The sequence below is a fragment of the Tachypleus tridentatus genome, chromosome 1 (assembly GCF_004210375.1).
Source record: "Tachypleus tridentatus isolate NWPU-2018 chromosome 1, ASM421037v1, whole genome shotgun sequence".
NCBI classification, from domain to species: domain Eukaryota; kingdom Metazoa; phylum Arthropoda; class Merostomata; order Xiphosura; family Limulidae; genus Tachypleus; species Tachypleus tridentatus.
In genome coordinates, this window is record NC_134825.1 from 118,345,069 (window position 1) to 118,357,683 (window position 12,615).

A 12,615-nucleotide genomic window follows, 5' to 3' on the forward strand; every position below is an offset into this window, starting at 1 on the left:
TCTTTAATCTAGGGTTAATTAAATAGCCGCATTATAAACTCATTTTGAACAATTCTGTTGTTATATTGTCAACTGGAGTACCTTTCCTCTGGACTGAAGTGTATTAGCAGCTGGAGTACCCTTCCTCTGGACTGAAGTGTATTGCCAGCTGCAGTACCCTTCCTCTGGACTGAAGTGTATTGCCAGCTGGAATACCCTTCCTCTGGACTGAAGTGTATTGCCAGCTGGAGTACCCTTCCTCTGGACTGAAGTTACATAAATTCATGACTAATGAAATGTTATTCTAAAACATGAAAAGTTGCTTCCCTTATATGTAATTGTAAACATATAACATGCTGAAAACACCCATAAACACTGGAAAACATAAAACGTGAAAAATGAGACGGGAAATTTGCACGCATATCCATATGGACTCAGAAAACTTCATGCCAAATTTGAAGAAAGTCCATCGACAGGGGAGCAAAGTTGTAATAAAAACGAAAAAAAAAATCCATAAAAATATGAAAAACTGCAAAACTGAAAGTTTCCAGGTATTTATTTATGGATCCATGAACCTCCATGGAAATTTCGGTTAAAATCCTTCCACACCCTCCTGGTAGTTACATAAACAGATAACAGACTATACTATTGTATTTATATCGGTATAGCGGCTTGTGTTTGTAGCGAGTTTAGGCGTCATAGATTTCCAACCTAGTCACTGTTGGGAGTACGTGAACGTTTTGTATTAGATAAAATACCCGTATATTGATATTTGTGTAAAAACGCTATTGCGTGCAACTTTGAATCTCCACGATTCATTGTAATATTGTTGTTTTTCAGTAAGTCAAAATATGATACATTTTTATTACTAGTTGCAATATGGATTAGTTTCATTAGACTAAAGTTATTTTTGGAATTTGTTATTTTCTATTTCAGACAGATTCACATGAATCCTGTTTTCGTCATCCACAACTGAAACATTAAAGATAAAAAGACAGTGTGTAATTTCTGATGGTTTTATTTTTTACAAATTGTGTTTTCATGTGCAGTACGTGCCGATTTGGTTCTCTAATCTACTGTTTTTTTTTTCTTTATGTTTTCTCGACCCGTTTTGTACAAAATCAATTCGGTGAAAAGCTATTTTAATGGCACGAAAACTGGTTTAATGTCTATTTTTGTTACATATATTTTATCAAATATTAAAACTGGTTATATATTATTTGACTGTAAATTGCGTGGATTACACCTGTTTTCTTTTCGTACATTCAAATATAATTTTGTTTCTGCGTTTCTCTTCTCAGAACGCTGGGTTTTAACACATCGAGTGCGAAAACATAGCGCTGACCTATTAGAAGACCATAAAAGAATGAAAACAAGATAGTTGGTTTGTCCGCACATGCGCAAGTGATCGTTCTTTTTGGCCTATAAATATTTAGTGTAATTCGGTTTATCGCTTCGCCATCTGCATTGTCTCATGTTCTATTACCTAATATCATATTATTTTGAATATGGTTACGAAAAACAATCCTGTCATCAAAATAGTACAAACAGTATATAAATAAATTTTGCTACAGTTTTACAACACACATGTACATGTAATACATGTAAAACATACCATTTTATAATTTGAAATACTATTAGGTGCATTCGTGTTGTATACGAAGTACTGGTAACGAGGTGAACGTCGATTCAAGTGGTGGATATCTGTTTGTATCTAAGGTTAATAATGTCAATAGTCATTTAAACAATTGAAGTTTGAGGCTGTTCCTAAAGCTACATTCTCGTGAAAACACAATATTACAAACTCCACACTTTGTAGTGTAACACCATTTTATCAAGGACGGGAGACGCCATCTTTAACCACACGTGTTGATCAATTTTCCACAGATTCTCACATGCACTGCACGTGGACAATGGTTTCCATAACCGCTTTTACAAAAGAACAAAGCAACAATAACCACAGAGCAGCTGTCACTTTGTTGATGTCATTGTTGTGGGTTCGGAGTTCATTGTTGATCTGATTGATCATAAAAGCACTTTTTCCAGTTCTTGTGTTTTTCGCTTTACATCTTTCAAAAATATTATTGCTTGAATACTTTGTCCCTTAACCCACCTGGCCATGCCGAGCCTGAAATTATAAGGCGTTCGACTCATAATCCGAGGGTCGCGCGTTCGAATGTCCGTCGCACCAAACATGCTCGCCCTTTCAGCCGCGGAGGCGCTATTAAATGTGACGGTCAATCCCACTATTCGTTGGTAAAAGAGTAGCCCAAGAGTTGGTGGTGGATGGTGATGACTAGCTATCCTCCCTTTAGTCTTACACTGCAAAATTAGGGAAGGTTAGCGCAGATAGCCCTCGTGTAGCTTTACGCGAAATTAAAAGACAAACAATTTTTCCTCGAAAAAAGTGTACATATTGTTGTTTAATAATGATTGTAATTGTTTGATTTCACACAAATCCAGCCGGTCATTATTTATAAATGATAGACCAGAAGAAAAGCAGTTAGTGGTTTTGAATTAGCTATAAAAGAATAAGACTCAAGAGCCCTAGCCATCAAGTGATGCCAAGCCTTTGATAAGTCTAACTGTAGAGGTAGCGTATTGCCATGTGGCCAGGAATTTGCCATGAACCTATTACAGAGGTGCTAAGTATGTATATTACTGCGAAACACCTCGTGCGCAGGAATACACTATTGTACAAACATATAATTAATCGTTCTTAAAACTGGAATTAACCTCTTCAGTTGATGATACAAGAGAAAAAACAATAGCAGAAGCGCAAGTGAACAAAATATAGTTTTATCAATGCGTGAAATACTGGTTTGAGAACCGTAAGAACGACTTCAGCTTTAACCTATTGTGAATATATCCTCTGTAAGATATTATATCTCTCTTTAACAAACATTCAGTATAAGTCTATTTTACTGTTGTTTGTACTTTTGAATGCTATTAATTGAATGTCATATTAACAAACCCCAATAAAGAACGAAACAACAACTAGTTTGTGGTCAGGTGTTTGGCAGCGGGTCGAAAAGTCCGAGTTTTATGAGCGTAGTGAAACAGGCGCCTTCACCTGTTGACATTTACAACAGTACCATTGAATGCCGTCATTTAGGACAAAGAAATCCACTGTGACATTTGGCACTATTGCAGGCTTAGATCCCTCTTGTAATTATTTTTCGAATTAGCAGCTTATTCGACATTCGAATAACATCCCATCCAGCATGATGATTGTATTTCCAAGCCCCAGAAAGTATGTTTGCTTTGTTCTAAATAGTATGATAGTTATGCAACGCATTCTGATTATTATAAACAAATTTTTAAATAAAATAATAGAATAATTTACAGCTATTGGTTCTGTTCATGACATACGTAATGATATGGATTATAGCTATTGGTTCTGTTCATGATATACGTAATGATATGGACTATAGCTATTGGTTCTGTCCATGATATACGTAATGATATGGACTATAATGTTAAAACACATGATACTTGTCTTACTTGTTATCTTTATAAAGTATACATATCCCAGAGTATTTCAGGTTCTCTGTGAAGTCAAAACCATTGTGTTTTCTTTCCTAGAAAACGTGGTCTGTTAAAGCCATCAATAACACCCAACTTCTTTCTACTGATATAACGTTCAGTGCAGTCCCATGTAACAGCTTTGGTATCCCTATTAAATTATTTTCTTCAAACAAACACCGAGAGATGTTGTAGAAATCATGTTGTAACATAAAACACAAATAAACAGATAAACACCTTAGTTTTCTTCAGAATGAAACACGAGTATTAGTTATTTATTGGTTGAAACTTTTTGTGAAATCTTTCATTATTTTCTTTGAGGTTGAACGATCTTTCAGTCGTTGTTTTGACTGTGAATCTTCATTAGTGGATAGGCAACACGGACCTGAAAGAAAGCTTTCTCTGAGAGTTTATTTCATTGGTCTTTTCAATCCTTTATTTTATTTTGAACTAACTTCGGTACAAATCAACTGCGCTGGAATTATTGATCCCACCCAGGGATTTACAGATCCTCTCCACTTGTGACCCTGACGATGGGTCATTTGTCCAGGATGACAGCTTCGCCCTTCAACTTGATATCTTTGCCTGTATCCAGTTTACTCTTTTGAATGTAATAACGATTAAAATCTGAGAATACTTTCAAATTCAAGAATCTAAATCCATGAACTACCAATAAAACAATCCCCTAGTTCACTATATCACATCCAGTCCCAATGAAACTATAACAGTAAGAGACATGTTTAAGAAAGCGTTAGGGTTCACTATATCACATCCAGTCCCAATGAAACTATAACAGTAAGAGACATGTTTTAAAAAGCGTTAGGGTTCACTATATCACATCCGGTCCCAATGAAACTATAACAGTAAGAGACATGTTTTAAAAAGCGTTAGGGTTCACTATATCACATCCGGTCCCAATGAAACTATAACAGTAAGAGACATGTTTTAGAAAGCGTTAGGGTTCACTATATCACATCCAGTCCCAATGAAACTATAACAGTAAGAAATGTGTTTTAGAAAGCGTTAGGGTTTACTATATCACATCCAGTCCCAATGAAACTATAACAGTAAGAAACATGTTTTAGAAAGCGTTGGGGTTAACTATATCACGGTTACCAACTTCAGAATATAAACTTTATTGTCAACTTGTTACCACGTGTAATCAGCCCAGATCTCCCCTACGTGTTTGTACAACGTGTTGTATTTATTATATAAGAATGTTGTTTCTACAGATAATTTTATAAAAGCTAAATGTTTCAATGAATTAGTGTTTCTATGTACTAAATATACTCTAATAAACTTAGATTTCAGTTTGTATTTAAGTATCGTGTATTCATATTTCTTCTCTTGTTTTATTATTACAATTAAGTGCAAACTACTTTTGTTTTAATAATTTCTTTAATGAGGTGTTTTATTTATTCAACAGATTTACTTTTCTCTTGTCCAGTTTCCATTAATTGTTTAGTTCCAAAATATTTACTTTCATTAATAATTGTTTGTTTCTTTGTATGATTAGCAAGTGATAAAATGTTCTTTGTTTGGTTACTGACCAGCAATTTTTAACAACGTTTCTTGCGTATTTTAATTCAAAAATATTTCCTTCATATAATCCAAAAATCAAAATAAGAGAAATGCTGTTTGGATTACGTTCTCTCTCTGTGTGTTCTTTTTGTAAGGTGGAACTATTTTCGTAATTGTTGTATTATTTATATAAACTGAAAAGCATAGCGGAGGTTTTATTATGAATAATTTAACAGTCAAGTGAGTTATACTCAGGTAACTTAACTTTCCAATACTAAAACGTATAGAAAATATAGTCAACAGAATATTTCGAAACGATAGCACTTACATTGTATATTCAAAGGAACCTCTTCGCTGTATCCCATGCCAATAGAGTTGTGAGCTTGACACTGGTATGTTCCTCGATGTTGTTTCCCAACACTTTGTAGTCGTAACAGTCTGTTGTTGATTATAATACCTTTGGATGGTTCACTGAAAAGACTTTTGTCGTCAAAGAACCATTTAACTTCTTGAACCTGAGGGTTAGCGTGTATGTTACATTCAAAGTAGACATCGTGTCCTTCTCTGATTTGTTCATCTTGAACATTGGCTCCCAGAACGAGCGAAAGCTTAGGTTTATCTGAGCCAGAGAAAAAAAAAAACATTTTGACATTTACATGATGGAAACTTGGAAACTCTGGGAGAACTAATGTTGAACATATAATAATGTACAAGCTGTGAAACATTTTGAAAATATAAAATAGTTGTATGTAACATCTATATTCAACTTCTATAAAATATAAAATAGTTGTATGTAACATCTATATTCAACTTCTATAAAATATAAAATAGTTGTATGTAACATCTATATTCAACTTCTATAAAATATAAAATAGTTGTATGTAACATCTATATTCAACTTCTATAAAATATAAAATAGTTGTATGTAACATCTATATTCAACTTCTATAAAATATAAAATAGTAACATCTATATTCAACTTCTATAAAATATAAAATAGCTGTATGTAACATCTATATTCAACTTCTATAAAATATAAAATAGTTGTATGTAACATCTATATTCAACTTCTATAAAATATAAAATAGTTGTATCTAACATCTATATTCAACTTCTAAAACAAAAGAAAATATAATATTTGTGGACATATATATATATATGTGTGTGTTTGTATGTGTTGTATGTGTGTGTGTGTTTGTATGTATGTATGTGTGTGTTTGTATGTATGTATGTGTGTTTGTATGTGTGTTTGTTTGTATGTGTGTGTGTGTTTGCGTATTAACTTATTTAGTTTATTCTGTTGATATCAAAAATCCAAATATATGTGATTAAGTATAAACCAGCTACCGGTTGAATGGCTGGTTTGATTTTATTGTATTGGTTCGAATAATGTGTTGGTATTATAAGTTTTATGTTTGTGTTTCATTTAGTGCATAAATCCAATTCATATTTTTGAAATATTTGTTTTTGAGCTTTTAATTCCAAATTCAACAGAAGTTTCCTCTCTCGAAAAGGAAGTTTAACTAAAATGCGGTGTAAGTTTAGAATTGTAGTTATTTTACAAAAAGTATATGTCTACAGAGAGACGTACGAATTTTTTCGCTCAGGAAGTTAAAAACAATTTTTTGTATGTCTAATGATGAATGTTTGTTATAAATTTGTTTATTTTACATGATGTGTTTAATGTATATTTACTTTCGTTCAAATAGATTGTTTGTTTGTTTTTTGAATTTTGAGCAAAGCTACTCGAGGGTTATCTGCGCTATCCGTCCCTAATTTAGCAGTGTAAGACTAGAGGGAAGGCAGCTAGTCATCATCACCCACCGCCAACTCTTGGGCTACTCTTTTACCAACGAATAGTGGGATTGACCGTTACATTATAACGCCCCTACGGCTGAAAGGGCGAGCATGTTTGGTTCGAGAGGGATTCGAACCCACGACCCTCAGATTACTAGTCAAATGCCTTAACTACCTGGTTATGCTAGGTCCCGATGTTTTCGTTATTATTTAAAACTACTTAGTACTAATCACACGAAAGTCGAATGTAAGTATAAGTCCGCATGTTTCTATGAAATGAAATATGTAATTAAAGGTACTCCGGCTGAATTTATACGAAATTATTGATGTAACATAGCTCAATGCTCACTTGACAATTAGCATGAAAAAGTTGCTGAAAAATAGTGGGATTGACTGTTGCATATAACATCCCCACGTCTGAAAAAAGGAACGTGTTTGGTGTGACAGAGATTCGATCCTGCTATCCTCAGATTAATTATTTGGCCATGCTGGGCCTACTGAAAAGAAATAAGTTACCAGTAACAAAAGAGACACAGCCCAAAACCTCAAGTTTACAACTGTATGTATTTAAGTAATAAAATATTATATTTTAAGGAACTCTACCGTGGCAAAGGAATATTTAAATAAAACATTATCTAAAAGAAGTAACGTGTATGTCAGTATCTATGTATGTAACAAAAACTATTGTTGCTATCTCACACGTTTAAGACTGTTTTAAACAAATAAATGTCTGATCTTTAAAAGACGTAATTTTTCTCTCTGAGAACTTATACACCGATATTACACGAACTTACACGAACTTTACTCACAGAAAACATCCAATTTCCAACGCTCTTCTAGGACGCTCTCTGGCAGGTATGGATTAGACACACGACACACTAACGTCTTATTATTGTCCTTTTCAGTTGGCAGAAACGTGAGAATGCTGTAGGTACCAGGAGGGTCACCTGTTACAGTCTGTCTATGGTTTACCATCTTTTTCCCATCCAACCACCATGTAATATTTGCAGCAGGAAGAGAGCCTTCCGTGGAACATTTCATCTCTTGTTTTCTTCCTGCTTCCAGCTTCCGTTTACTTGAGGAAATGCGAACGTACTGAGGCTTCACTGGGCAAATACAATATCTCAGTGTAATAACCAATATATGAGTATCCGTATATGCATTATGTATGGACAAAACATTGACTGTAAGAAAAGTAATACGTTTCATTAATAGTGCTTGACTACATCTTTAGCTGTATTTCATGGCAACATATTTATTGTCCTTGACTTTGACTTTATGGAGAATTAACTACATGGATCCTTATCAGTCAGCCATCTTGGTTGTTGTTGTAACACACGTAAGAACATTTGTTTTTGTTTGTGAATTTCGCACAAAGCTACTCGAGGGCTATCTGTGCTAGCCGTCCCTAATTTAGCAGTGTAAGACTAGAGACAAGGCAGCTAGTCACCACCACCCACCGCCAATTTTGGAGCTACTCTTTTACCAACGAATAGTGGGATTGACCGTCACATTATAACGCCCCTGCGGCTGAAAAGGCGAGCATGTTTGGCGCGACAGGGATGCAAAGCCGCGACCCTCAGATTACGAGTTGCACGCCTTAACGCGCTTGGCCATGCCGGGCCACGTAAGAACGTGAATTGTAGATTTTGGGTATAAAATAAAGTTGCCCAAAAGATCCCTCTGTGAAATCATGTTGCCTCATTTAGGGGCTTGTTATAAATATAAACTAAAGTAACCATCAGATTTGTATTTTATTTTACTTATAACTTGTTACTTTTAAATTTTCATCAATATATTTTTTGTATTCAATGTTATGACAGTTTTAGATAATTTAAACAAAACGTTTTTACCATCTCAAACTTATAATAACCAGTTCGATTTGTTCGGTGTACAAAACGAATACAGTGACATCTACATCTATTTGATTATTTCTTTGCATTATGTTTATTAAGTTTGAATTGCACTTTTAGATGTCAAATTACACCTTCAATCAAATAAACTTTAAAACTGACTTTTAAGCATAAGAACGTATGGACTGTATTTCTACAACTTAAGCACGTTTTTTTACTAATCATCTTGAAATCTCAATATATCGTGACTATAGGTTTATTACACGGTTCACATGTCATAACTCCAGTGGTTGTATTGACAAATGGTTAAGAGAGTATTACAGCTATGTTTCTTTTTAAACTTGAACTATTAGCTTTATATGTCATTAAAGCAACACAAACATTTTTATTGTTAAGTTAAACGATTTGGATTTCGATCGGTTCTGTCACAATTCGGGACACGTTATTGAAGTTCTATCCTTCGAAGTTTAATGACCTATTAAGTGAACTGAACAAAATGAAAACTCTTTTTCAGAATGTTACACAATCTGAACAATAGTATTCAGATGTAATCAGCAACTAGGAACGAATAGTTAAAACTTCAACAGTGTTGTTATACAGAAAATAATTATATTAATTCACTATTAATAAAGCAGACATATCCTGTAATAGCTATAGAGTTTTTCATTTGATTTATTTCATATGTACTGATCGTATAAGTCAGAGAAGATAATACGTTCAACTATGTTTCGATATATAAAGATAAGATATGTTTATGTCCCCTGACAAACAAATATAGTTACTTAACTAATTTATGCATTACTTTTTTTGAGTTTCTTGGGTGAAAGAACTATGAAACTTGCTATCTTTCAATTCTATGAAACGGTTTTTATTTGAGAAAACACAAGAGTTGTGAACAAAGCTCTTGAAAGATATATTTTAGAGATTTTGAGACTTCAATTTTCCACTATCCATATGATAAACAACCGCTTCACAGTACAGAGAAGTACAGCGATAAACAGTTTGACATTGCATTAAATTACTCTAAAATAGCAAGTGATAAAAACCTATACACACTCTGTTAGATACATGTGTCTGTTCATTTTCAGTTCTGTACAATAGTATTATTTAATTTTTATTTTGTGAACGTATATGTAAATTATTTTTAGAAGCGTTAGTTGTGGCAAGTTTCTTACATAACTGTTTACAAATAATTAGTCGTGTAATTCAGTTTTTTGGAATTTACATCATAGTACACGATCCTTCTGAATTTTCGTGTTGTTTCATTCAGTATTATTATATCATAACGTCTCGTAGTTCGTAGAACGTTTTAGGGCTCAGTTGGTTAATATATATGGTGACCAAGTTAGTGTAAGTAATTAAGCTAATGAAAGTGTGGGACAAAATTAATGAGAAATATAGTAAAAAAAATCTATATCGCGTTTGTAAGTTTAGACATAAAGAGTGTGTTTTGGCGACTTTTAAAATGTAATGTTTGCAGATTGTATTGCAATAACACAATAGAGAAGAAAAATTCTTTTGTGAACTGGATTCTAGAGCAACTGAAACCAGTTTATGTGGACTTTTGGAATGAAAGATAATTATTAGAAACTCTGAATACAACTGTAGTAACAAACAGTTAATAGTGGCGATTTTAAAGTGAGTATCACAGTCTTATATTGTAATAACAGAGTAGAAAAAGATTTTTTTTGTTATTTGTAAAGTAACTAAATACGCTTGTGTGAACTCTTACGTTTTAGAGACAGTTATTTAAACTCTTGATACAACAGTAATAACCAATAGTGTAACGTTTGACTTGTTCTGAATATATTATTATATTACTACTTGTTTGTGCGCAGTTCATCAACTGTTGAACTTTATCACCAAGAAGTCACAGACACGTATTGTAAAGTATCCTGCCTGTACACCTATATAAAAACCTTACACACTCTTAAAACATATGTGATAAACAACAGTTTGACAGTGCACTCTCAAATGATTTGCTTTCTTTCACAATAGTTCTTTTGGTAAAGATACTTTGTATGCGTGTCTAAAACATTCTCTGTTATTTTTAAAATATTTCTACGCACGTCTGGCTAACAAGGTACGAACAGGACTTTGAGAAAGTGTTTTTCGTAAACAAAAAAAATGAGAGAGAGAGAGAACGTTCTGGCAATTCTATATTATGTTATGTAACTTGTATCATGTTACTACTTATTTAGGTGATTTGAATATACTATGGTAAATATCATTACAGTTAACTTTAGTTTTAATAAGCTAGTGCTTTAATATATTTATGTTTCAGTTTTGTTTTTGTTTTGGTTAAACTTCTGATTCCTGCTTTATATTTTAGTTCTAAGGATTAATTTATTGATATTATTGAATCAATTACGTTTCCATATCTATAAAATATGTTGTACAGATTATAGATTAATTAACGTGTAATTTCCCATCTAAACATTACAAGCTTTCAACAGTGCAGTATCAAATTTCGGTAAAAATGAATACATAGAACATTGAAGTTTATTAATTGAATCGTTAAATATATTATTAAAGTAGATATCCTATTATCAAGTGAAAATTAAACTATATTTATGAAAGTACTCACAGTTCACATTTAACTTGATAGACACTGATAAGGGTTTAGTGAGATTCGTGTTCAGGGCTTTACAAGTAATGGTAGCCTTTGAAAGATAGCGTTCAACAGTCTTAATCTCCAGACTGTTCACCACAATGTTGTCTTTCGAAAGAGAGAAGCTATCGTCCAGTAAAACCGATTCTTTCCACCATGTCACAGAAGGCGGAGGGTTTCCTAAAAAGCAAATCTTTAGAATAAACGAGAGATTCTTTAGTTTAAAGTCGAAATCTAAATATCTCTTACAGGTGAACTGAGTGTTCTTTTCGTGTTGTAATGAAGCATTGAAATTTATGTATCGCTTGGTTATTTTAAATTTATTAAATTATTTTAAATTTATTATATTATTTATAAAGAATTGGTTGTAAAAAAACATTCTAATTTTCACTCGTGCATATTGAAAGGAAAGTAAAATTGCCTTTTACGTATGACAGGATACACAAATTTTAAAACTACACAGTTATTTTTGTATTGCCTATCTACCTAAAATAATAACTTACACTCTATTCATGACTGTTTTATTTATTTGTGTAAGATTTAGCGATCGCTTCCTGTTTAAAGGTTACTGGCCTTCCTTTCTTTTATAAAACTAAACAATAAACATACATTTCCTTTGATGTACCTTACCAAACGATTCTTACCGCCTCTAGCTTCACAGGTTAGGTTTAACGAGTTTCCTTCATTAATAGGCCCAAGAACCGTATCTTGAAGCTGTTTCTCTCCTGTTTTAACATGTAGTTCCCTCGGAGGAACTATGGAAACACAAAGCATGCTGATGTTAACTTCACATGTTGTGTACATAAAGTGAAACTCAATTTCAAAGTGGTAATTAATACAAGTAAACAAATGTTTTTTGTTGTGTTTTTTTTAAATTAAGCACAAAGCTACACAGTGGGATATCTGTGCTCTGCCCATCACGGTATCAAAACCCGGTTTTTAGCGTTGTAAGTCCGCAGACATACCGCTGAGCCACTGAGGGGAAACTATACTTGTCTTATTACTGAAACATTGTTTCACAAGTAGGGTTCCCTCTTTATTAATGATGTTTTCGGCCATAATATTTATAAGTGCTATTTACTGTTTTTATTATTATTTACACGCTTCATGTACGTTACACAAGCTGCGTGTTCGATTTGTTGTGGGCTAAATGAACCTAAAAAAAAAAGGTTTATTTTTTTACTTACTAACTGTTGTGCTGACGTTTTAATTTTTAATGAAAGTAGTTATTTCGAATATTTGGATGCAGTAGGACTACTAAAACAATGTATGAAATTAATTCTAGTTGTTTTCTCTGTCGTGTTTAAAAAATGAACATTTTGCATAACA

At 33.0% G+C, this 12,615-nt stretch overlaps 1 protein-coding gene across 1 annotated transcript in view; it reads right to left on the reverse strand.

The window, feature by feature from the left end:
* The window catches only part of LOC143222404 (protein turtle homolog B-like), a 124,411-nt gene that overhangs the window by 25,342 nt on the left and 86,454 nt on the right, over positions 1–12,615 (reverse strand). The window contains exons 5-8 of the mRNA XM_076448886.1: positions 11,931–12,041; positions 11,263–11,466; positions 7,632–7,928; positions 5,354–5,644 (exon numbers count right to left, since the gene is read on the reverse strand). Of these exons, the coding sequence (XP_076305001.1) occupies positions 5,354–5,644; positions 7,632–7,928; positions 11,263–11,466; positions 11,931–12,041 (903 nt within the window). The remainder of the gene's footprint in view (positions 1–5,353; positions 5,645–7,631; positions 7,929–11,262; positions 11,467–11,930; positions 12,042–12,615) is intronic.